This window comes from Odontesthes bonariensis, chromosome 15, assembly GCF_027942865.1.
Source record: "Odontesthes bonariensis isolate fOdoBon6 chromosome 15, fOdoBon6.hap1, whole genome shotgun sequence".
NCBI lineage: Eukaryota > Metazoa > Chordata > Actinopteri > Atheriniformes > Atherinopsidae > Odontesthes > Odontesthes bonariensis.
Genome location: NC_134520.1, coordinates 30182867 through 30210602, shown reverse-complemented (window position 1 = coordinate 30210602; position 27736 = coordinate 30182867). Strand labels below are relative to the sequence as shown.

At 41.3% G+C, this 27736-nt stretch overlaps 2 protein-coding genes across 2 annotated transcripts in view; one reads left to right on the top strand and one right to left on the bottom strand.

Annotated features, from left to right (window-relative positions):
- The window catches only part of dnajc19 (DnaJ (Hsp40) homolog, subfamily C, member 19), a 472642-nt gene that overhangs the window by 136235 nt on the left and 308671 nt on the right, over positions 1-27736 (bottom strand). The window lies entirely within an intron of this gene.
- sox2 (SRY-box transcription factor 2) lies at positions 22-2255 on the top strand. Its single transcript, XM_075485938.1, has 2 exons — positions 22-1373; positions 1553-2255. The coding sequence occupies exons 1-2, from the start codon at positions 409-411 to the stop codon at positions 1560-1562; spliced, it is 975 nt and encodes a 324-aa protein (XP_075342053.1). The 5' UTR covers positions 22-408; the 3' UTR covers positions 1563-2255.

Here is a 27736-nt window from a genome sequence, read left to right as displayed (position 1 = left end):
AGCCCCGTCACATGAATGGTTGTCTATTAACTTGTTCAAAAAGTATCTGGAGTTGTCAAGGCTCAGGCGGACAGAGGCGAAAAAGTACAGTTTGTTGATGCTTTTTCGGAGACGAGACGGGAGAAGTTTTGTGGACACAACATAGCAGGGACCTATTGGGAAAAGGCTCTCTGTCACACACACTCACACACATAGTCTGACACACTCGGTGAGAGGAAGAGAGAGAGGGAGAGTGTGTGAAGACGCGGCTTGATGCTTGTTTTTGTCCAGAGAAAAGTTGCAGAGAAAATCGACAGGTAACTTTTAGCAGCAGTCCTGAGCTCCTCACTCTTCTGTCTCGGGCTTGTGGAGTTTGTCTCTGTTTTTTCTTTTCGTCTGCTCTGGAGCTCCAACTAAAAGCTGTTCCTGATGTATAACATGATGGAAACTGAACTGAAGCCCCCTGCTCCCCAGACCAACACTGGGGGCACGGGCAACACTAACACGTCCGGCAACGGCCCCAACCAGAAAAACAGTCCGGAGCGGGTCAAGAGACCCATGAACGCGTTCATGGTGTGGTCCCGAGGCCAGAGGAGGAAGATGGCTCAAGAAAATCCCAAAATGCACAACTCGGAGATAAGCAAGAGGTTGGGCGCTGAGTGGAAACTTCTGTCGGAGAGCGAGAAAAGACCTTTCATCGACGAAGCAAAGCGGCTGAGGGCCCTACACATGAAGGAGCATCCGGATTACAAATACCGGCCCCGACGGAAAACCAAGACCCTCATGAAGAAGGACAAGTACACCTTGCCCGGAGGTCTGCTGGCTCCGGGAGGAAACGGAATGGGCGCTGGGGTCGGTGTTGGCGTGGGGGGCGGACTGGGCGGTGGGGTGAACCAGAGGATGGACAGCTATGCGGCGCACATGAACGGCTGGACCAACGGGGGCTACGGGATGATGCAGGACCAGCTGAGCTACCAGCATCCGGGCCTGAACGCACACAACCCGAGCCAGATGCAGTCCATGCACCGCTACGACATGAGCGCTCTGCAGTACAACTCCATGACCAGCTCCCAGAGCTACATGAACGGCTCCCCGACATACTCCATGTCCTATTCCCAGCAAACCACGCCGGGCATGACCGCCCTGGGCTCCATGGGGCCCTCCTCGGTGGTGAAGTCCGAGTCCAGCAGCTCCAGCCCTCCCGTCGTCACCTCATCGTCCCACCGGGCCGCCCCGGGCTGCCAAAGCGGAGATCTGAGGGACATGATCAGCATGTACCTGCCAGGGGCGGAGGTTAGTGAGCAGACCGCCCAGACCAGGCTACACATGTCCGGGCACTACCAGAGCACCGTGCCCGGGACGACGATCAACGGCACGCTGCCATTAACACACATGTAAGAGACACAAAACAGAGAGAAAAGAAAAAAAAAACTTTTATAAGAGAAACTGTGGACTACTTAACGTTGGACTATTTTTGTACAGAAAAATTTCGGGGTGGGAAAAGTTGTATAGAAGTCTCGAGGGAAAAAAAAGGACACACGACTCTTTTCTTTTTCTTTCATTTTATTCTAAGGAAGCTGTAGAGGAACGGTAGGAGATTCCCTCTTCACTGGTGGACGAAGTTTGGAGGACTAGAAAGTGGGAGTCGCAATCAAATGTTTTATTATTGCAATCACCTTTTGTACAGTATTTATCAAAGAAACATTACAATCAGATGAAATTGTTTGTTAAACTGCAAGAGGTTGCATCTTTTCTTTTTTACAAAGCCAGTACTGCACAAAATATTGAAAGTAAATAAATGGCAGTACTGGAATCAAGGGAGCGATCAGTTATGCTCCTTAATTACTGCAAACATTGGAATGAAAAGGGACATAAGACACAGGTAACACTGTTTTTTTTTTTTTTTCATTTAAGGTCAATATTACTAAACATTTTAATTTTTTTTTTTAAAAAGTGAGACACTTTTTCTTAAAATATAGGTTGTTAATTTATATTTCCGTCTCCCACTTTTCATCTGTTCGAGGTATGACGCTTGTGCTCTTTATTTTCTAATTGATTTGTACAATTTCTGTATATTTACTGTGATATTTTAAGTTTTTATTTCAAATTTCATTCCCGTAGTTGTAATTTGAAAATTGTGGCCTGTACGCAGAAGCCAACCACTCCATGTATATATACCGAAACTAATACCATCCTTATAACAGTTAATTTCAGCTGAGTATATATTTTTTTTTCAATATGCAGTTTGAAATGAATAAATTTTGGAAATTTCGATACTTGACATTGTATGAGTTTTGATTTTTGTTTCTCTCACTCTTTAATGTGTAGGCAGCCATCACATGTTGACTTTTTCCTGTTTTTTCCTGTTAATTCATGACTGTAAATCTGAGTTAACCTTTATAAATATAAAGCATTAGACTCGAGCTTACAAGAATGACATTTTTTAGGGCGACTTGCCTGCTTCATACACCATTGAGCAACTCATTGAGCTTGTGTGTCGTGGTTAACCACGTTTCTATATTTTCTAGTGTCTGCGGATGGCCCCATCAAGCCCAAGTTTCCTAAAAAAGGGGGAAGATTTTTTCACCAACATCCCCAGGTATAGCCTGTCATTTCTCCTCTTCTAATTAGTTTTGTCATTAAGGCCAAATTTACATCTCGAAATGATTTATTTTATTGATCAAAGATGTATTGTAGACTTTTTTTGTATTTCGTACTTTCATTTTTGGCCTTCTTTTGAATGGGACACAGGACTAATGGAGGGGTCTGACGGCGCCTGCCTCTAGGCAACAATCAGTTATTATTTCACACTTCTGTAATCCGACCAGAGATTGTATTTTTGCAATGACACCATGCAACAGCATTCCCCGATGTTTAAACTTACAGCAGCCCGAACTTTGAGCTCGAGCCTTGTTTTGTGCTGTACCATTGTCTCGTGCTGTCTGGTTGTATCTTACAATAACGTGGGCTCATTTTGAAATCTCTCTATGCTTTTCCCAGAGTTGTCTTAATAGGCTAAAAATGTCCAATAGCTGCCAATAGAAGGTGAGCTCACTTGAAAAGGAACCAGCGTGGAAGCTTTTTTTTTTTTTCCCCTCTGTGCTGTAATAACTCCACACAGATTCTCGAGTGTGGACATTTTAATTTAACGTTTAATCAAACGGGCCCTGCTGTTTCCCGTTAACCCCGCTTCTCATGGTTCAAGCTCTCCGGTGACTGTCGCTGCGCACCAGCACCACCCCCTGCCTTTAATAAAAACACAGAACCGTTCCAAAAAAAATCTTCCCATGCATCTTTCTGCCAAGCAGGCTGATTTCCCCCTCTCATAATAATAATCCTTATGATGAGCTAACAGCTCGCCCTGAATTTAACTAACGGTTTTAAATCTGGGGGGAGTACGTCTGACTGCCTGCCTGACTGAGTGTGTGTGTGCAGATGTGTGTGTGTGTGTGCAGCGAGGTAGATTAGGGCCGTTGTGTTTTGCAGGCTTGGTCCCGGGGAGCGGCAGATGAATATTTGAAGAGGCCCCTCGGTATTTATTCCGTCCACTTGTCCTTTTCCGTCCCCCCCCCGTCCCCCCCCCCCCCCCCCCACCCCTCTCTCCCCCCCCCCCCCCCCCCCCCCCCCCCCCCCCCCCCCCCCATCTCTCTCTCTCTTTCTCAGGCGGACCTTCAAGAGGTCAAGGGATCGTTGGTTTCCCCATTAATTATTGATCCGAGCAGCCGAATTGCTTGTAATAGCCGAGAACGGTGGTGATAAACAATTTGTTTCTAAAAGGTCGGAGCAGACGCGTTAAATTCCCTCTTTCTATTTCCATGAACGCCGGACCCCTGCAGGCCCGGAGGCCCTGCGAAATGATTATTTTTCCCGGCTGAGCGCTGCACCTTTGATGTAATGAAAAAAGCCTTTTGAACGGAGAGAGTATACTACTTGATATATTTGATGATCAACCTCTATTTTTTTTAGGCTTATCATGAGACCTGTTGGAAAGGAGTTCATGTTAACGCAACCAGCTTTTAAAAGTGAAAACAAACCCTGAGCCAAAGTGTTTGAACACTTAGTTATATGGATGCCATTTTATCAGCATGTTGCATTTAAATATTTATTTGAAAGTGATTATTTATTAACTATAATCAAAGTTTGAACATTTTATACGATTTAAAATCTAAATCCATTTAAAAATAAGGATTATAATAATAACTATGAATTATCTATGAATGATCTCCTTCCGCGGGAGTGGGCCCAAACAGTCACAAACTATAACATGGTGAAGATTCTATCCAAATGAAATATTAGCCTGCATCTAGCCCCTTTGCTTTCTAAAATCTGATTTAATCTGCGGGGCGCGTTAAACTCGGTGGCGCTACTGTCCAAACATTAAATAAAGACGCTGCGCGGGCAGCACTGCGCTGATACAGGTGATACAAGGAATCAAGTGTCGAAAAGGTTACAGCTCAGGTGTTAATGTGGGGGACGTGGACAGAATCCATTGTGACACTTCCAGTGCCTCTCACTGAGTTAAGATCCGCGCATCAAGCCTCAGATGTTTCAACTTTATTCATCAAGCTAAAGAAAAGGCTGGAAGCAGAGAGTTTCAACGGAGTTTCGTTTCCAGCCTGGTTTGTCTGTGTGAAAGCTGGGAGGCCCGGTCAAGGTGTTCTTCCCCTCCATCCTGTCATCCATCCACCCATTTACCCATCCACCCGTTCATCCACCCATCTACCCTTCTGTTCCTGGCGTGCAGAGTCTGGCGGCCGCAGCTCGAGGATATTTAGCCTGCAACAGGTGGTAAGCGAGCGCCACATTTTACCCCCACCCCCCCTTTCTCTTCTTTAGTCCCCGGATAAAAAGAAGAAAAAAAAAGCTTCCAGATGTTATCTATGATAACCCGGCGTGTAGTGTGCTTCTGTAACAACATAGTCCTGCTTCATTATTAAGGTGTTCGTGTGTTTTTCTTCGCTGCAGGCAACAAAACGCAGGTTATCTCTTAGAATAAAGCATCCAATCCATTTTACTGAAGGGTTGTGTTCAGTAACTGCAGGTGATGATGCATTTAAAACAAGAAACAAGCCACGAAGCTTGCTCCAAAAAACTAGAATGAGTAAAAATGAAGATCCAATTCTAATAGGCTGGACAGTGAGAACTATCGGTGTATTGTTTATAGGCCACTGGCTCTTTTCCAAATCCTATATGCTCTGTGTTTGTTGTTGAGATTAAAAGATTTTTAAAATTAGGTCAAATGACCCCCCTACTCACGCGCGCGTGCACACACGCAAACAATACAACTTTAGTGGCCTGTAATCCCACGAGAGCCACTTTCCTTTTTCACCACGTTGCGGACGATAAGGAGGAGGGGGGGGGCATGACGTCACCCACACATGAAACGGTCCACTGGTCTCCAGTGATGTGTGTTCCTTACCACGCAAAAACTCCACGCGATGTCTTCTAAACCTGCGTGTCTTTAACGCTTTTTCGCTCTCTGAAAATAGATTTTAACAATGTATGAGAACAAGATCAGACAAGTGTTTAGTATCCGTCCTCTATTTAAACAGATCTGATCAGAGAAACGCAGCTTTGGGCCTAAAACTATATTTAACCGCGCGTTTCTGTGTCCCACCCTGTGTGGACGGTTGTTGAAGTCGGACTCTCTTAAGTGCATCTTGATGGCTCGAACTAAATCAAACTGAGAACTTCTAAAAATAATCAAACACGCATTACTTGTGTTTTTCTTTTGTTCGTTATCCTACAGCCCTGAAGTGTTTTTTCAGGCTGCCTGACATCCCTGCGTTCATCACAGAACGGTTGAATAGCAAAACTGTCAGAGCAGAGAGCTGCCGTGTGTTTCAGCTGCGCGCGCGCGCGCGTGTGTGTGTGTGTGTGTGCGTGTGTGTGTGTGTGTGTGTGTGTGAGAGAGAGAGAGAGAGAGAGACCGAGAGTTTGGAGCGTAGAGGGACTGAATGGCAGCCAGTAGCCTGCTGATCTAGCGCAGGTGCAGGGAAGGGAAGCGGGTGGTGTGTGTTGGTGTGCGCGCACACGTGCGTGTGTGGAGTGGGTTCTCTCTCTCTTTCTCTCTCTCTCTAACTGACACGCACACACATAGACACACACCTTACTTCCATTGAATAGGACCACACACTGACACAGACCAGCATGCCATCAGCCTCGCGCTGCTCTCGGCTCGGCCTGCATTCTCAGAGGCTCGAGGCCTCTGCGACACCCCCACCTCCTTCCTCATCTTCCTCTCCCACTTTGTCCCCTCTTTCCTCCCCCTCCACGTCACCAGCAGCTCAAGCTCCGTTTATCATTTCTGCTCATTGATGCTGACAGCTTTATAGAGCGCCATCATTAAAGGAATGCGCAGTTTGCAGCGGATCGTGACTCGCGGAGAGGAAACAACCATTTTTGTCTGTTTTTACTGTAACTGTAGCTTATAGCTGGACTCAGTGAGAGTTGTATCAATACATATATCCAGTTTATTAAGTTTTCCATTTTTAATTGGGCTCCATTAGAGCATTTCAGTGAATGCTACTTCACTAATAAGAAAAGAAAATCCGTCTAAAACTCACTGGGCTATAATGATATACTTAGGCAGCACTTGCAATCAGCCCTCCCTGCCTACACGATTGTGCAGCCCACACTTTTTACTCGATTGTTTCTAAACTTTTACTTTAACATATCAGTTGAGTGTTACTTATCCTTCCTTTCTTTCTTTTTTTGAGCGCACTGTGGCAGCCATCACCAGCTGCCCATCATGTGCCATGCCTGATAATTGCTCCAGTTGACAGTTTCAAAACTCGTGTTTCTATGTGACTGCGTGAAACATCACATTTTTAGGCACTTTGTTGATCTCGTTTCCAATTTTGGTTCCCACCAGAAATCTTTTACCTTTTGTCTCAGGTAAACTGGGCTCTCAGATGTCCTGAAAGTCATGTCAAGTGCTTCAGGTTTGATTTGAATCCTCCGGTTCTAATCAAGTTATTGATTAAGGTTGTGTTCTACTTATCCCTGTTTTGGAGAGATTACCTTACATAGGCCTGGAGTAAAACGAGAGGCAAAGAAATGAAGGGCATGAAAGGACTTTTTTTAATGGGAAGAGGGGACAAACAACAGTATAAGGCTTGATGTATTTGCACCGGTCTGAGCGCGACCATAATAACACATTCACTAAAAAAAAAAGGAAGTTGGGCTCATTACACAAGAGTACTTTGAGTAAAATTATTTTTTATTTACAACTAAAGTGACGTAACTTATAGCCTGCCTATTATATAGTATAATTCAGTTTTAAATCACACCCTTTGTACCTCTTTCTATTTTAATTTCATGTCGTCGCCACTGAATGACCAAGACTCCAAGTCATTTCATTTAGGGGTAGCTACATTAATTGATTTCCTCATGCAAATAAGTTCCCCCTATAGTCAACAAAACGCAAGTGTCAGTGTGCACATTGTCTTATAACAAATTCGAGTTAATACAGCCATAATGATAGTATCACGGCACGCTAATTGGCCTTTTTTCTTTCACAACAATGAAGCCAGTTCAGCATCTCTTTATTATTTAATAACGTCAAACGCTTGGCTGGCTGTTCTGGCTGCTGAGTCTGCTGGCTACTGTGGGGAGGAGGACAATGCAGATACAAGTCAGGAGTTTACCTCTTGAGCTATATTGTCACTGGAAAAAAAAGGAGACAATGTTGAAAATAAAACAGAGCATACAGGGAAGTCTGGCTTTTAAATATTTTTATTTAATCGTGTGCTTTGAAGGATATCTTCGTCTCTAAATCTCGAGCAGACAGCTTGAAGCAACAGGTGACTTTGCATCTGCGCTCTGTCTTGCAGCTAGAAGTGAGTGTGTTGAATGGTCTGCTGGTCCTTTGTTGCCCGGAAATGTGGAACTTGTTGTGAGGGACAAAGGTGGGGGTGGGGGTGGGGGGGGGGGGGGGGGGGGGGGGGGGGGGGGGCGATAAAGTCTGTACAATCAGCTGAAGTTATTCCAACAACTTCTTTTTTATGCGGTTTGCCTGCAAACACTGTAAATATCGGTGAAATGTGCAGTTTTAAATCACAGAAAGCTGATATGAAGTATGCTAAAAGAAAACCCAACAACGTAATGCAGCCTATACGGAGACTTGATTGCATGAAGTGATGATCTTTAGACATGAGCCAGGGCAGCGTTGCTGCAGGATCATCGGGTTTCCGGGCTGACTGCCACCCATGCAGGGCCGTCTGAGGCGCGGGGAGAGGACAGGAAAAGTGGACGGTTGGGATGTGTCATGGAGAAATAAAAAAGGGGCCATCGCTGCTGCAGTTACTGGCGTTTCTTCTTTAAAACACATGCCCGTTGCATTTTTCTATCAAGTTGACAGAGGCGCCCTATAGCTCATCCGGCCACAACTTTAATTTTTGCCAACTTCACTTGTTGAATGAGGACGATTTTGAAACCGAGCTCTCAATTTCTGTCCATGTGGAATTTGCGTCTTTAGATGAATTGTTACGTTACCAACGACTTTGCAAAGAGGACAGGGCCTGCATGCTGTAACCCATTTTTACTGTCAAGAAAATGGATTTTCGTTCTTTCACTGTGAAATAAAACTCGTTTATACCGATATAGCTATGTGTCAGACACGTTTTTGTTTATTTGCTGTTGAGAAACCAAATATATATAAATTAATGATTTTATAAATGCAATGTAGGATTGAGAATCAGTGATGTATTTATCTGCAACATGGGGCAGACTTCAGCAATACTTCGTGTCAGAGCAAAGAAGTGATCCAACGACATCTGTTTTCGTTAGAAAACAGATTTAACTTGCAATTTTACTCTCACAAATCTGTTGTCTGGTGGCATCGCTGTGCTGGAGGTGGTTCGTCGGCATTTGGAGATTCTTTGATAGAGAAGGCTGTTGAGCTGATGGGACTGAATCATCATTAACAAGCCAACAGACACAGGACCCCCCCCCCCCCCCCCCCACCCCCCATGCTCTGGTCTCATTTCCCAGCATAGACACTAACCTCTTTCACTCTGTCATCAGCCTGACTCTCTCCCTCCACCGACTCTAGCACACAACAGCACAGTCCATTGTTCCCGGCCTCCCTCCTTCTGCCTGGCCCCCCGACCCAACTGTTGACCAACAACTCCGCTCGCACATTAAACGGGCAGGGGGAAGGCGGGGGTGTCCTATTTTAGAATATGACACATTCAGAAATGCAAGCTCAAAAGGTGTGGCTTTCAGCGTTTTCATCAAATTGATACTCGCTGTTGCTAAAAGAAAAAAACAGCAAGTAAATAATAGAAACTAATTAAAGGGTGAAAAGGCAGAAATGCCAAGAAATTAAATAAACGTTTTAGTTTTTAGATGAGTTGTCCCAGCAGCCCCCCATGTTGCCCATATGTATGATGTTCATGCACCAGGTGCGTTTGCTCACCAGTGCTGCGCGTGTTACTTTCATAAGAGAAAAACTTTAGAAATGGTGTGAAGCACTTAGAAGTGGAGGACTTCAAATCCCGCGTGCCTTTTCAGCCCCCAGGGATATGCGCGAGCCCTCTGAATGGACTGTGGAAAAACAGAATGTGTGTGTGAATGTGTCTTGCCAACATCTTTCTATTCACCTATAGGATATTTTGATAAAGGTTGCAATGAATTAGAATTTGATTACGAGACAAAATTTTGTTTACTCCAAATCTTCAAAGTCAAATTTAAGTGTGGGATTATGTTAAATCTGTGCAGGAATTCATTATGATTTTGATCATAATAATTGCAAAATTAATAATTTTTCTTCAAATATATTTTCCTTTTCTTAAGACTTTAAAACCAAACCTGCAAGAACATATTGAAGTGCAGTTGATGAAGGCGAGGGGCAAGTTATGCCTTGTCTTCACTCTTAATTGATGGATCAAATATCATGTTTAAACAAGAAGTCTTGTGATTTCAAAGGGATAAATAATCTTAAGCACAACCTTAAGTTTTCAAGTTGTTAAAGAACTCCTGATGTGCAGGCCTAAATCCCCAGCACCACAGACTACAGCTCATTTTAGTCTACAATATTGTTGAAAAATGTTAACAGCTTCCTGATGTTCCATCACGTGGCTCACCTAAACTGAATAACTTTTACAACACCTGAAAGTTCAACCGTTGATGTGCTTTTTTAACCACAGCATAGTTCTATTTGCATATTCAGAAGCTTAATTTATTCATAAAACTTTTAAACAAACATTCTCTTTAGACTGCCAAGGCAGTCAACCTGTAAACAAATGAGATTAGTCAGTGTTTTAGAGGAGATTATATTTCCACCCGTCAAAGCCTGGATTGTGTGTGTGTGTGTGTGTGTGTGTTTTAAGTAGACCTACAGAACACGGCGGTAACGTGTTTTTAAGGGTAGGCTTACATTACAGCATGTCACAGAGATACTGACATCAAAATGACAGCCCCCACTATTTCACACACACACACACACACACACACACAGGCCGCACATACATGTATGATCTTCTAGACACTTGGGCTTTCTCTTCCATCCACTTATTTTCTTTTTCTTCAGGAATCGACACATCAAATCAAAGCATCTTTGCCCAGTGGTTGAAAAATCCTCTAAATGCCACTTACCACATGTTGTTGTGTCACAGGCCTAACACACACATTCGCCGGTGTATTGACCCTTCATTGCACAGATGCCTTGCTGTTGTACATGTTGCCACACAGACACACCTAAAACCCAGATTACATTTCTGTATGTGGAAATGGCAGATCTCTTTCAGTAGTGAATTATTCATCCGGCACATGACCCTCACCTGGTTTTCTTACAGTGTACCATCCATACATTTTACACTTTGTATGTTTTAAAAAAAAAAAAATTTACACTAGGCATCATAAATAACTGTAAACATTATGCATTCAGGGTAAATTCTTGAATAACCAGATAAACCCACTGAACTAGGGGATTTTTCCCCTTTCTAATGAACTATTGTTAAAAAAAAAAACAAGTAAATAAGATATTACCGATCCCTCTCATAAGATCATGTTTATCTACTCTTACTGATGACACTAATAGCAGCAATAGTGTCCTGTTATATAAATGGAATCCCTTTATTAATCATTTTACAAAGAAGCTCATAAAAGCTGTTACCTAATCCATTTACTGTCATCATTAATCTGAGTTAATAATGTCACAATGATGTCACAATCAACGCGTTTTTTTTATATTGCAGATTATGTTTTATCTTACATGCCGAATCTGTGAGTGAGCCACTCATATCTATATATTTGTTTGTTCTGACTCGTTCAGCTTGTATCTTTTTCTTTGCCAAACTGTTGCGTTGCACATGCAGTGAAATGCTGTGCTGATAATCTGATAATCTCAACTACAGCTGCTTTCCTGACACTTATCTGTAGTTCTTGGACAAAGCAAAACTGAATAGGTTCAAATCTTATTAGTTACGTTGCTCAACGTTAAATTTGCAATTTCAAGAGAAGTCAAGTGTCTGGACTCTTCACTCTTAAATGTCTGATTTTGTCCATCTCCGTACGAAGAGCCCTTTTCTTTCATAAAGTGTAAAATCTCGTTCCCAGTCGATCGTGTTGACTGCAGTGTAGATTTCGATTGATTGCATCAGTCACTATCGGGCTATTCTGGAGCTGGTGACTCTGAGGTCTCAGTCTTTCCCTTTCTCTCTGTCTCTCTGACAGAAGCTGTTGTTGAATGGAAGAGTGGCCTCTTTCAGTGTGGGTGTCCCCTCGGGGCCAACTGGGAGAGATAATCAGACAGGACAGTTACAGACAGACATACAGGCAGGCAGATGCAGTGGACTGAAGCTGTTTCTCCCCAACTCTGTGGCACATTTTTACTTGTTAGTTTCTGCAAGTTGTGAATGAACTGTTGTACAATTATGGGTCATTTTTGGAATTGGTATTTTTTTAAATTTATTTTCCCCTTCAAACCATAGAGGTATTAAATCCTTTTTGTGGAGGGGGGGTAATGTCGTCTGTAAACATGTGCACTGTCTTCTCTTATCCTTATTGTCAACAAATCACTGATTAGATTGGATTAGACTGAGTTGTATTGGTCTTTATAACATTATCCATCAAATAGGATCAAGATGGACATTTACATACACGTGACAGTAAATAACTGAAAAACAACCATGTATTTTAGTGTACATATATTATTTGACTGTTGTGTTTTGGTTTGTTTAAGTGTCAGATATTGCTTTGGATTAGAGTCAGAGCATCGTCTGGTTTACTCAGCATCCTTCTATGACCCTGCTGATTGCTTACAAAGCGTTTGTCGAGGAGACGGGACTGAAATCAGGCTGTTTTAGCTCGGAAACGTTGAGGCTAGACTCATCTGTGGTTTGCCAAAATGTAACTGCTTACAAGTTTTTTCTTGTGTCTGGATTATGTGGGAGAAAGACATTTGTCAGAAATCATCACCCAAAGTCTTTTCTCTTCAGGTAAACCACGAAAGCTATTGAGGTTTGAACTTAACACAGATGTTTTGGATTAACCTTGATCGTGCCTTAAAGACTGTCCACATACATGTATTTTCATTTGAATTGCTTTAACTCTTCTTTCATTACCTTGTCCTTAAACTGGCTCTACATTTAATCACTAATGTGTGGCATATGTAGACAGACAGTTGCTGTGCAGTGATTAGTTCACGAACGCTTGATCTCTATGTTCATATTTCAAAAGACTGCGTGATCATTACAACTAACCTCACTGCTGGAAGTTTCCATCACGGCTTTCCTGAGTACACCTGCGTGCGTGTGCGTATGTGTGTGGAAAGAGAGAGACACATGGTAAATATAGGGCAGACAGAGAGAGCGGTCTGGCCTGGGTTGGGTTGGGCAGGTCACTGCAGCAGCATTTGATTGTAAATAAGAGAGGAGTCAGTTCACACGCCGATCAAGTGACTGCCGGGAACAAGCGAGCCATTTGAATCAGGTGGCTATCTCCCTATCTGAGAGATCAGAGCCCTGTCACCCCCCTCCACCCGCCTCCTCCCTTTGCTCTCGTCATTGTGTGTTGCGCAGTAAGGGACACACATACACACTCACACAAGTGAAATGACATGTCCCTCCCTGCTGGCTATAAGGGCAGGCAGAGTGGCTGGATGAGATTTCACTGTCTCACGTTAGAAGAGGAAAGGAGGGAAGAGGTTAGAGAGGAGAGGAATGGAGGAGAGGAGAGGAGAGGAGAGGAAGACCCCCTCAGAGTATAAAACCCTGCGATATTTCCTGTCTCTGCCTTTGTCATCAGTCCAATTTAACAATAAATTATATGCATATATCAGATGGTTTGGGGACGTTTTTATGTCTGGACAGAGCAAATGTGTATTTGATTTGATTTAAGATGGTATGTCTCACTTTATTTAGGTGTTTCTTGCTTCTTCTTGGATCTATATCTTTAAGATATAGAAATTTTCGTTGGCAAGTTGTTATTGATTGTAATCTTATCTTCAACAACAGCATGTTCTGTCTGATATCAGTTTGTCAGGTTTTGTGCAGTTTACTGTTTAGTGTAAAAATGTCCAAAAAAAAAAAGAATATCACACTTTTTCAGGGCCGAAGCACCTGATAGATTTTTTTCATGTTCATCGAGTAAATAATCTAAAAACACAAATGATTAGATATCAAGGTGAGCAAATTGATTGATTGGATAATTATTTTTTCTATTTAAAATGAATATAATTTAATAAATTGTCAGTCACCAATTTATTTCGATAAATAATTCTGTGTTAATTGATTTGAGTGCTTATTTCAATACAGAGGGTGCACTTGCTTTAGAACACAGCATCTAAACAAGAAGATGCTACTCAGTTAGCCTGGCTGTCATGATAAAGACCTGTGAAGAATGGCTCAGATGCAACATGAAAAGCTACACACACACATATTTACGCACTCACATGTGTTTTTTATGCTCCATCTTGACAATGACCCCCAAGGGAGACGATGATGTGGGACAGCTGCTGCCTGTTCATATTGATTAAATGACATCTAGGATCATTTACCGATTTACCGACTGACGGAGCTTAATCGCCCTGAGGGAGGTTTCAGGCCTGTTAGCCTGGGCAGCTTTCAGTTTATGTTCACAGGCAGTACTTTCATGTGAACATCGTCCTCTATCCCACTGAGGATCCCACAGGATGCACATTAGATTGTACTGTTAATTTGCACAAGACACCACAGCAGAAACATATCTTAATGTCAAGCCAAAAAGAACGAGGCACAGGGAATGTGCTTCAACAATGCAAAAAAACCCAACAAACATCAAAATGTTGGACAGAAAATATCAGTATGGGACATAAATGGACAGAGTGTAGCAGAGGAAACATTTGAGAGTCAGAGGTTAATAATTCCTCCTCACATACAAGAATCTGGCCACAAAATTCCACACATTATATGGGCTGACAAATCTGTAAGAATGTGCTGTTTAGAGGAAGAAACTCCTGTACGACAACCCGCACTCACATTTAATTCTTTTGGAGCGGTGCTTTTCTTATTGATGGACAAATGGGTAAAAGATTCCATTCCAGTTCTTATTCAAGAAGCATGTTGTGTAGTGTACTGTAAATAAGTTGTTTTCTACAGATTCCGTGTTTCCACAGATTTAGTAAGAGTACACATGCAGGAAAGACAAGGATAAAGCATATGTGGCTTTTAAAAGCTGGACAGCTCACTCTAAGAACGAGACATTACAGGAAAAGACGGACAGTTATGATTGGACGGGACAAATCAAGGGATGGACTGGAAAGGATATGATACGATGAAGCTGGGAAAGATAGAACAAGACAGAACAGGGAATATCAAGGCATAACATGGGAGGGATGGTTATGATAGATGAAGACAGGACAAGATGAAGCTGGACTTACCTGGACAGGAAAGGATACGGCAAGCAGAAAGAGACTGGGTAGGACATTCTATAAAAGAGAAAGCTTAGAAAAAAAGGACATTACAGGTAAGAGTAGAGCGAGGACAGGACAGGAAAAGGTCTAATGAGGAAATAATTGGCACGATGTAACGGGGTACTGCGGATAAATAGCAGGATGGGATCACTGGACAGGCCACAAGAAGAGGACATTGTTGGACAGGAGAGGAAAGGACAGAAAAGGAAAAGCCTGAATAAGTAAGTGCAGAAAGGGGAAGTCTCCTGTGTATGGTCAGTCAACAGCTATGGTCGTACGGGGACAGGAGAGACGGTTGATAATATAAACCCCTGCCAGCCGTCCCAGTACTGAGAGTTTTGGCTCATTCTGTTTACATGGAGTGCGCGGCCTTGGGAATGAGCCAGGTGAAGCTGTTGAGGACAGATTAAAGGGGAGATGGATCAATCACTTCAGTCTCTGGGCGGGTGAGTGACAGTGAGCCTGGGGACACAAACATGAGGACTATTGATTTTGAGTCGCCTTCCATCAGATCTCTCTGAATTGCTTTTCTCAAGGCAAACACAAGCAGTCAGACATTTACAATTGCAAGCACACCCACACACAGTCATGACAGTTCCTCTTTAACACAGTGTTTCTTTTTGTATTTCTGTCCGTGTCACTTGCATCTTGGTTGACAGGACTTGCTGTATGTGAGGTTCTATAGGCAGGAATGGCCCTCTGGCCATGTTTTTAAAAAGGCCTATGGCATATTTAACAGCATGGAGTGAGGTCTCTGATACTTAAAGGAAGCTATTAACCATAAAACGTTATATATGAGGAAGTTTACGACTTGTCAAGAAGCGTAGCCTGGAAGAGTTCAAACATTTAAGTCAATACGAAAAAGAGTCTACAAATAAGCCAATAAACCTTGAAAAAAAGGGGGAGGAGGGGCTCATTCCACACATTTTTTTTTTCAACACATCAATCTTAATCACACCTTCAGTTTTCCTTGACAAATAAACACGGAACCCTTACAGATACTTTAAAAACATAATGGATTTGTACAAGTGTCTTTGTTGAAGAATCTCCTCAGATGATCCACTGCTGATGAGCAGAAAAGGGAGAAAGGGGCTGTGTGTGTAAGGTCCAGCTGGCTTTGCGGAGTTCGCCGTTCCAATCGACAAAGCTGTAATCTTTCAGCTGATTCTGCAACACCGGCTTGATATATGTAAGCACACGCTGATGCTGGGCTAATCCTCCTCTGTCTGGTATGTGTAAATGCCAAAGAGGAGCAGGGCTGGTTAATGAGGACATCTTTTTTTACACCAATGAGGCATAACCAAAATTAGAATCTAATTAGAATTAGCTTCTGATTTGATCAATTTTCTTATTATTCAGCCATTCTCGGGTTGATTTATTTGTAGGTTTTGGATGATTAAATTGTTCAGTTACCCAGCTGTTCCAAAGCTTCACATTGTGGTCACAAAAAACTTTCTCGTTTGCATTTTCTGAGGTAGCAAAGCAGCCCGATGCTTCTTCCACCATGTTTAACAGCTGGGATAAGTTTTAATGTCGCTGTGAAGAGGCATTTTTGCTCAAAACACAGTTGACTTTTGTTTAATCTTTGCTGACAATTTCTTTTACAATGAGGTTTAGAAATAATGTTTCATCTTTTACCTAAACATACTCAAGTTGTGGTTTTTTAATGATATTGGCTTATCGTGCAGACTTTCAGCTTAAATTAAAGGCATCCATACACAAATTGGATGAAAGATTTAGAGATTACAGCTCTTTTTTCCATGAGCTCAAATATAAGTGGACAACTGACTCCAAAGCTATTTCATGGACAGATGTGGGCTGTTTCCATTATTTCTTCACCAATTCAGGTGGTAAATGGTCTGGAATTGATTGCAAGTGTAGCATTTGTGTTCGGAAACAGAGAAACAAGCCAACACATCTAAGCATTTCCAGACCTAATTGTTTTGTGAATTTGAAAAACAAAACAACACACATGAGTCTTCAAGAATTCTTTTGGGAGTGTTTTTCTAACTTGCACCTTCTAAGGTCTTGTGAAAGCGGAATTCAATCGATTCACATCAACCAGTCTGATATGATAAGGGCAGAATTTTCTCCAACCAACCAACTTTATATGGGCTGGGGCATTTTTACAATCCACACTTCCTTTTTAATATCTTTAAATGAAACAATAAAGTTAAATAAAGTAATTGAGTTTGTTTTTGACTAATCCAATTGTGTTTGCTAAAATTTGTTATTCAGATGATGATCAGTCAGCCATAATCAGCACAACAACACTTTTTTTTTCTGGTCTCTCTAACGACTTAAACTTTTTTGCTCTAAACGCAGCTTTGTCTATAGCCTTTGACGGATTTAAATAAAGAGGAGAAGCCAACTGAAAACACAATGTTGCCTTTTGTGTATCAAGAAAAGAGTTGCAGAGAACTCACATTAATTGACACCATCCAATTAAAAATGAAAAACTTGCAAAAAAAATGGGTTGATAAAAGCACGAGACACCACTGCGTAGTTTCCTCCTTCTTTTGACAGTAACCACTGGTGTGTTCTCAAAGTAACGGTCTCCCCAGTTTTAATCTTGACTTTAAAAAGATCCGATTTATTCTTTTGACAAACTGAAATGTTGACTTGGTCAAGAATCTGAAAGACAACTAATTCATACAGGTCAAGTTTTGACTTGTGCACACTGTACCACTACCAAAGTGCATATTGTCAGTTTCTTTTTCAGCTATTATATATAGCTGTTTACATCGAATGTTAAGTGTTGTCTATGCAGAATATAAATGAGTGCTTTACTTTTTGGTCCCTGAGTAACAAAAATAATGACCTCACTTTATGAAAGGATGCAATGTGCATTTAATTAAAAAAAGAGTTCATATTGTATGAAGATGATTAAAAAGTGAAGTAAATGTAATCTACAAACAAGTGAGCAAACACAAAAAAGCTTCAGTGGGGCTGTTGATAATAGGAGGGGAAGTATGTATTGGGAGCAGTGGCCTAATAAGGCTAAATACCAGACTGTGAATAATCTCCCTGTAAACTGTCAACTCATGAAAAACACAGAGATGCAACAGCAGCAACTCTCCCTTTCTGCCTGGCTGCCACCCCCCCACCCTCCCTTTCTGCCTCTCTACTAGCCTCTTTCCCCCCCTCGCCACACCGATCCCTCTCTCCCTCTTCTTTCTCTTTACTTTTTGGTCCTGCTCTCCTTCCTTCGACCTCCTCCTCTTCCTCGCTCCTCGTCTCGTCTCAGTAAGTAGGATAAGGCTTGGAGAGCTCTGTCGTCGTGGTAACTGCCAAAAGTATTCAGTTTGAAGTTTGAGGAGGTCAGTTTGCGGGTCATGGTAACCCCCCCACACACACACACGCACGCACACACACACACACACACACACACTCATATTCACACACACAGAGGGGTGTTGAGGGGACCCCCATACAGGCCCGGGCCCTTTTACATGAGGGGATCAGGAGGGGGACTTTATGTTTTTGGAGGGGCAAGGGCCATTGCAAAGCTCTGCTTCTAAAACAGTTGTGGTGCCAGAACTTTTTAGATTTCTCGGATTGAAATTAAGCTGATTATGAGAGGTATCAGACATTGTTGGATTTCTTGCAGTTCAGTAACTCTAATAATTTCCATTCATTCAGAATGATGATGAATAAGCTTATGCTTCAGCAACTGCTGATTTATGCTAATAAAGATTCTATCTTTGAAAAGGGAAGAAAATCGGATCCTAATGAAAGAAAGTGTAAGTAAATCAATACTGTCATTATGAATATTCTATTACACCTTAGAAGGATGCTTTTGCTTATTTTATAGCTTCTTTACTTTTTAGTAATATTCCTTTAACAGGAAGGACCCAACAATTGGTTTTAGCTTCAGAAAAAGTAGTATTAAAATAAAGATAATAATCAGATCTTTTATGTAAATGAATATAGCAATTTTCAAGCTTACACTTATATTCTTATGCAAAAACACTAACTTTTGTATTTGATTAAGTTGATTTCCTTTTGTAATACCATGTAAGCCTCACGTTCACATTGCAGTTGATAATCAAAACATAATCTGAAGAGCAAGATACTGAAAAATGAAAATTGTGCTGAAGTGAAAATGCAAAATTACCTTGTACTTCTACCAAATGTCCCTTTGTTGTACAGATAAAGTGCTTCTGACTGAGCTCAAGTCTATCTGCTGATGTTTGTTATCATTCCAAGTGTGCAGGTTTGTCCTCACAACGTGTACGTCACAGAAGTTGGCGCGGCACCAGCACTGTGCAGACACCCCAAAAAACAAAACCATTAATTGTGGCCCAGACGAGGTCCAACGGTTACCAAACTTTTGTGCTATTGTCAATGAAACTTTGTTGTTGCCGTGACTGTAGGCCAAACTTTCCCCATGCAGAAAAACAGCCCCGGCTGTGTGCAGTCTCACACTTTAAACACTCGGGGTATTGGATAGTGGTTTCTGCCCATCAGTCCCGGACAACTGCAGCTCTTGGAGCAAACACAGAGGTCCTCCACTGCCACCACACTGCCACTGCAGGTGCAGCCCTCTCACTCCCTCTCATTCTAAAACACAAATGAGCGGGCAGCTGAGCTCATGTCTGTGAAACAACTAACTATTGGAACGTTCTCCTCTCTTACAAAAGTTCCGCAGATGGCAAGCGTTTACTGAAAATATGATAATGAAATCTGGTGTTTGACAGTGAGCGAGACTGCATCAATGCTGCCTCCTGCGTAAGTCAGATAACCTGAGTTTACAGCTGTGATGATTATAATAACACAACCCCAAAAAGTGCTGAGTACAGACTTTATTTCTTTTCTTCACTTCCCCCGTTTTTTCCCCCCCCTGCTTTCTTTCTGTCTCTATCCTGGATGGTTTCTGATGTAAATGTTTTCAGTCATTTGGCGGCTGAGCCTCAGCAGGTGGTCCACCAAATCCACCGTAACCCCCGGCAACCTCTGTCCAACCAATCCAAATGCTGTCCTGCCCTCCACTGTGCTTAGTTAGCCCTGACAGGAACCAGTATGTCTGTGTGTGTTAGTGACAGAAACAGCACTCCTCAGAGGATGGGGCGTGTACTTGGAGTGGTCATTAAAAGTTTATAAAAATGTTTTCTGTTGGGAGATTGAGTTTGAGAGTCAGTGAGCATTAAGGCAACTGTGCATACACTGTGCATCTGCATTAGTATACAATCACAGTTACTGTCTTACTTAAAAAGAATATTCTGGATCACTTCTGCTCATGTTTTTTTTTTTTTTGCAAAACAAGCAACTCACTATATAATTTTCTTTTTTGTTACTGTTATGATCTACTTTAGGTTTGTCGATATGTAACTATACAAGAACACTTTCAGAAGGTTTCTGATGTCAAAAACTTGAAAAACTAAACTTATTTACTTACCTGGGAGTATAATACTGTAATTAACCGATATCTTCTAACTTTGAATCATGACACATCATTATGTTACACTATTTTTAAAGGATCAGAAAAAATTATATGTTTCGAAAAATCAAAACAGCCAATCAAGTTATGCAAGTGTATTTCATAAGAGTGTGATTATTACAGTCAGGCTGATTGATGACACTCATGATAATTAAAAAAAAATGAAAAAATGAAAAAAAGACGACAGTAAAAATGTAAAGTGAATTGTTTCTTTGAAAATGCAATGTTGAAAGAATCTCAAGTTCAAAACCTTAAGTTCAAGTACTGAAACCATTTGTATTGAGCCGAGACTCCTGCAAGTTACTGAAGAATTCCTTAGTGTCATTATTATTATCATGTTGGAGTCCTAACTGAGCTTTGGGTGGCCTCGATATCCATGTATGCATGTTTGTCGTTACGTTTGATACGAAATGTAACTATAGGAGGTATATATTCATCCTTTAATTTCTTGCAGTGAGGAATGTAATAATAGTGATGTGAACGCCTGAAGACATTTTGTAAAAATTTGTGTGTGCATTGGATTGATGACAAGTGTGAATAGATGAGCTATCATTAGCTTTAATTGGCTTTGAGAGGCTCTGAGTGCTGGGTTCATCCTTACACCTTTCCTGGGTCCTTCCTGGGTTGTGTGTCTAGGCGTATGTGCGCACATGTATATTTCTTTTTGTGTGTAAAAATGTGTCTGTCGGGTCATATAAGTCCCTCCATGCACTGCAAAGTACAAAAACATACAAGGGCATCAAGGAGGATGAGTGGTTTTAGAGACTGCTATTCACCCAGAGGATGAGGGTTGAAACTGCGTCAGCAAGCAGCTGCTCCACTGAAGTGTCCTTGAGTCAGAGACTGTATCCCTATTACTAAAAATTTTGAGAAAAATTGAATAACGGTTTCCTCTGCTGAATAAGTAGTGTATTGCAACTCTAATCCATGTGCTAAAAACACACTTCAGTTATTCGATATTTCCATGTTTCTGAAGAATATTAATCTCAGCCTGGAGCAGCTTCAGACGGAGAGGTGAAAGGAAAAGCTGAGACTTACTGTTGAGTGTACTCAGTTGCCACCTTGAAAACTTTTTTTTTCCTGTTAATAGTAATGCTCAGTGGAAAAAGATGGCCGAGACTTTGTTTCTCTGTATTTCACACACGAAGGCAACCAATGAACAATTAAGTGATGAGAAAAATTAGCACCCATTTCCTCCGGGCTGGGAGGAAGTGCCGTCAAATCGATTGCCCAACTCCTCCCGCCTTTCTCTGAGCTGCATACAAAGACGGCACTAGAGGGAAGAGAAAGGCTCTCAGTTAATATTTAACCAGACTATGTAAAGACGCAGTCCGAAAGCTGAGCTTATGAGCAAACAGACGTGTGTGTGTGGGACAACAGCTTAATGGCCTAAATGTATGGAAATACTGCAGCTCTGGTGTGGCAGTGAAATACTTATTATGTATAAAAACAGAAGTGGACTAACTTGCCGAACTGTTCTCTTGTGTAACATACAGCAAATACATAGTGTGTTTTATTCAATTAACAGAACCTTGAGCATAAAACTGACACAGTATCTTTTTTTGTGATTAATTGAGCCTCTAGTTGTTAGAGTTTATAAGTCAAAACATGGGAGAGTATAAAACTTTATCAACCTGTGGAGGACAGGTCAAACGTCTATTTTATAACTACATGTGCTCGCTGAAGTTTGCAGAGAAAGCTGAATATAGTCAGAAGTATGATGATCTCACTGCATCACCTGCTAGCTGTGTGCATACATACATTCATGGATGTCTGCATGTGTGTTAAAAAGAAAAAAAGCTTCTTTTTTTTGGGCCTAGTTGGCATTACTTGTACCATGTGGCTCAGTGTATGTGTGTGTGTATGCACGTGTGTGGTGGTGTATTGTTTAGAAAGTGCTGTGTGCAGTAGAACAGGGATTTGGTGCCATCAGCACAGTGATGTCAGCACACAGAGACAAACAAAGCCAGAATCCAGACCCTCTCCCCACTACCCACAATCCTGCTGGAAACTGCGGGAGGCCCAGCTCTGGGGTCCTGCACACACAGACACGTTAGCTCAAGCCTTTACACGTACAGATGCACAGGAGTGATCACACATGCACTTGCATACGCAACTTAGGAGGCCAACACATCCAATACCTATGCTGATTTCTGTATTAAAAGAAGTAATGACAAAAATTGACTCATAATACATGAACAATTACACATGTAGGCTCACACATTGTATAAATATACCAGGACTCTCATATAGTTTCTATACATATAAAATCTACTTGCATTTAAATACACTGCAAGCTGTTTTAAAGTTCACCTGCACAGGAACTGATCCAACTTGGAATGCAAAACCACATTAAAAGCAAAACATTATATATATATATATATATATTGAATTGTTGAGCAAAATGGACAAAAATTCTAGGAAAGTAAAACTAACAGAAGAATAAAACGTATTTTAGAGAAGAATGCAGTTACTTCTATTTATTTTTTAGAACTTAAACCCAACTGTGAATTAATTTTAAGCCAACTGTTATGTCCTTTTTTATTTTTAAATAAGTCAACAACACAAAGTCAGTTACTACTACAAACTTGTATTTAACACTGTATTGTGTGCCTGTATGAACTCCATTACAGCTGCGAGTGAGCAGTCAAATCAGAAACACACCTCTGTTTGCGTTGGCATGGCCTCCTGCCACGCTGCCCCAGCCCCAGCATATGCCTTGCAAATGGGTTTGACATTACTGTTTCTGTGGTGTTCTTTCATATGAATATGCTGTGACTGCGTTGGGGCAGACATTAATATGGATGGAATTACGTGTTTAGATAGTATGACGCAGGCAAAGAAATGCTAACAGAAACTGTCAACTTCAGTTCAGAAATACAAATATTTGATTTGTTAGCACAGGTAAGGCTGCTCTGTGTAGGTTTTGTTTTATCATTTCCCTTTTTCATCACTGTTAACGGGGCGGTTGAAATGAATACTTATTGTAAGAGTCTTTCTTTTTACACTGGTCTGATTTCCATCAGATTTTAACCAGTTGATATCTCTGTTGGGGTCCAACAACATGAAGGAAAAAAATGGCTTTTCTCCTTATTGATTTGAGACCAGACAGATGTTATGTTGCTTCTTCAATTTAGCAGAAGTTTTATGGTTCCTACATTATGATTCATTCACTAACGCCCACTTCATCGCACTCTGTCTTTGTGTGTTTTAATCTAAGCATCAACTGTCTCTCTTGCAGATCTGGCACTTTGTACAACTATCTAGTATTAAAATCTAACTTGTAAGAGGGTGTATCACTGATTAAAAGGCGCAGTGTTTGATACTTTAATCCTGTACGAGAAGTTTCAAACAATTGTTTAAAAGAAACAAATATTAAGGGACGGGCTGTCTACTCGAGACCGATAGTTCACAGGAAACAAAACAAAACAAATAAATAAATAGAAATTTGCAAGACCAAATAAAGTGTGATGTCACGGGGTCAAATCCCAAAATGTCAGCTGGATAGCATGTCACAGTCACAGAATTGTGCGGCTCGCTCTTTTAATGCTGCTATAGTATTTCCTTGTTGAAAAGTTGCACAACAATTAGCTACTGTTGCTGTTTGTCTCTGGTCTTTAAATGCCCCTCTGTCCAAAACAGTCAGAGCCAGACTGGGGCTGGTAGTATGTGTATGTGTATGTTTGTTTGTGTGGCTTCTTTTTTTTTCTTTTTTAAGCAGTGGGATCAGGGTAACTGGGCATACTGGACCCAAACAGGTCCTCATTGTACTGGAGGAGGAAGAACCCAGTTGTACTGCACACTATTGAGCCAAGTTTGAAGTTGAGGGGAGTCTCTGTGTGTGTGTGTGTGTGTGTGTGTGTGTGTGTGTATACATGCTTTTGTTTGTATATTGTGTGTATTTACACTGTACAGGGATGATTGGATGTGTATTGAGAGCGGTTGATTTTTATCTACCCTCATCCCTCCTCTTCAGACTGTCTATTTGTGTGTTGCAGATGAAGGATAACAATAGTTTCCTTTGACCCGTGTCATGAGGGTGTTCTTCATATTCAGACGGCTGCTGTTGATTAGCAGTTACATTAGTTTTCGCCAGACTTTGACATCATTTAAAGGGTTACTTTCAACTTTTTAAAAGTAAACTTTACTGCAGCAGATGGCATGAAAAAGTCGAAAGTTGCTAGCCCTGATCTGTATTTGTTGCCTGGTAACACAACCTTGGATCAAGAGACACTGTGAGCTATTGTGGGTGTACAAGGATTCACTGTGAACTCTGACCTTTTAGTCTCAGCAGCTTTTCACCAAGTCTGAGTGTTTTATAAATCTGCCTCCCATGATTTCACTCACATCTCTTCTAGTAAATAATCGGAAAATACTTTTTTTGGGGGTCCTGATCATCCAATAAATATAGCAGTACTTTTATAGGTTGCAGTCTTCCCTTTCTATTCGGCCATTACTGCAAATGCTGTTCCTACCCAGATGCTTTACTGAACACCTTTAAAAAAAAGCAAAAAAATTAAGCCAGCAATACACGGTTGTTTTCAGTAGATTACTGAGGAGTTACAGAGTTCCGCATCTTTGGATGTGGTGCTTAGCATTTTATTCTATTTTTTAAATTTTCCAATTTTTTTTTCTTTTCTTTTTCAGGGATGTAACCAGAGGGTGAAGATACAGTCAGGAAAACCGGACAGTAGAAGAACTTCATGGAAAACAGGAATCAGTATGGTATGCACCCAAATAAACACACTCAAACACGCACACACACACACACACACACACACACATGCATGCTCACACACAGGGAGTCTCATAGAGGGAGACAGCAATGCCTTGGAGGGTGCCAGTCATGCCCAGCTTCCGCTGCGCTCCAAATTGAGCGTGGCACAGAGTGTATGAAGTCAGCCGTCTGGAAGAGAGCCAAGCATTGTTCCACCAAGCAGCTGGATGGTAATTACTAGAGAGAAGAGGAGAGTAGCTCTGCCACCTCACTACTGCTCCCTCTTATAGTGAGTGTGTAGAAGAAATATTTCTATGATAAAATAGGGTCGAGTGATTATTCAACTGCTGAGCATGCACAATGTTGGGCCTTAATGCAGGGCGCAGAGTTGTATTTATTGACAATATTACACAGATGACATGAAAAGTAAAAGAGATCCGCTTGTTTGCTTTGAGTTTTTCAGATTATCTAATTTTGTTCACAAACAGCTGTTTCCTGTGGAGTTTCTAAATGCTCACGGGTAATATTTTAGAAAAATGACCTGCAGGGAAACTTCATTTACCTTACATTGCTTCTTTGATTTCAACTCCATCTTGTGGGTGTTAAGTATTTATAAATGTTCTTTTTTTTTTTTAAATGGAAATCAAAGTTTTATTAGTCTATTTGGTCCCCTTAATTAAATCCTCAGTTAGTTAAGCTTGTTAGTTAGTTAAGTTCATTCTTACTTCTACATTAGCAAAGATTTTGGGCCTTACTGATGTAATTTTTTCTTACCAAGACCAATTTCTTTGGACTTTGTGGACTCTGTTTAAAGGGAAATTGCAAGAATCCAGACTCCAACAGAGATTCGCATTGCCACAGACAAAAACGCAATAAACTTTCTGCACAAAATAAAAACACAACGTGACAGAATAAAAAGTTATGCTTTCACAGCCCTCTAGTCGTTTCCCCCACTGTGGTAAACCAGATGAATTTACAATGAGTTTATTCATCCTCTTCATCTGGGCACACATACCTCGGTGTGTTTGGTATTTCTAAGTATATGGGTCGTGTACATTTATCTGATCTTCAATAAGAGAGAAATATAGATAAACTGATACAGTACATCATGGTGGAGAAGGACAGAGAAAGAGGGTGAATGGTTGAGGGAGGGGAAGTGGCGAGAGCTCTGCAAACGTCCAGGTCTGAGGAATGTGTCAACTTGCTGTCAACTATGTGCTGCTTTGTCATGAGACCACAGAGCACTGGAAACACGTAAAAGTTGCCTTTTTCACACCTTCGATTCCTCCCGCCCTCCTTCCTCCTCCTCCTTCTTCCCCCTCTTCCCTCCCCACACACACAGTGGCAGCAGAAGCCAGGCCAGAACTATTGCAGCTGTGACCAGAACAATAGCATTCCTCAGGTTTTAAACGCCTGGCACTTAGATTCCTAACAGTCAAATTCCTGGTGGGGAGAAGCCGGGGGTTGCTATAGGACGCTGAGAGCTGTAAGAAGCCTTGTAAGGAGACGTACAGCTGTAAAGCACTGTGTGATTTGGCTTTTTTATGAGAGGGATGGATGGGGTGGGGGGGCGAAGCTCTGTTGTCCCACCTCACGTTCTGTTTTTCTCAGATGTGACATTTTCAACACTGCAGATTTAGCAGTTTAGGTTGAGAGGCGTCCTGCTGCTTTGGCGGGGAATCATGTGTTGATAGAAGCACCTGTTTGGTCAACATGTGTGCCTTGTAACACGGTTTTGGCACATGGGGTGCTGAAAACTACACAGATGTGTTGAAAGTGACACATTAGTTTAAAGAGTGTTAAATTAGGTGTTAACAAAGGAAACAAACAAGGGTCGGTTGTGTTTATGTTTTTAGCAGATAGGTGCTGCTCAGCTTTTTTCTAACAAGAAAATTGACGAAAACATTTATTTTCAATTTAATTTGTTTGTTTTTGCCACACAGAAAATATTTCAGATGTTTATATCCAAGAGGTTAATAGATGTTGGATGCTCACAATTTAAGTTACACATTATCCTTCTGGTTTAGTAAAAAAAAAAAAAATCTCCTCAAAATATAAAAAGATTTTTATAAAAATATGAAAACGAAAAGCTCAAATATGGTGGGCCTCACACCACGTGTGCCTTTTCTCGTGGTTTTAGTTCACACAGCATAGAGCTGCCAAACTATCTGCCCATCTGAAATAACCTCAAAAATAAAGATTCTCTCATTAACCAGGCCTGTTTCACAATTTAAATTTAAATGAATCTAATTTAGAAAACCTTGGGTGTGATGAAGGAGACTCATTTAGAGCCAATCTAAAATTAATGAGGGCATCTGGAGAGAGTAAGAGAGTGGAGAGGGACCCTGTGTGGCTTAAGAGATACCGCAGTTAACACGCTACTGTACTTTAAACACTGGAAAATCCCCATTAATTTTAAATTTAACGCAGTACTCTACTCTGAATGGTGGAAAACAGCTCTAATGTTAGTTCAAACACATTGCAGTGACACTTTCAGACTGACTCTTGGCCTCTCACTGTCATATCTCCTTTATATTGTCATACTTACATTTGCTCTATTCATCTGTCCTTGAACATACAAAATTACAATTTTTTTAGATGATTCTCTGTGACAATGTTGGTACGTGAATGCAGGATTCCACCGTGACATCTTAGTCCAGTCAGACTTACAGTTTTAAATCAAAGTCCTGCTTTGTATTACTTA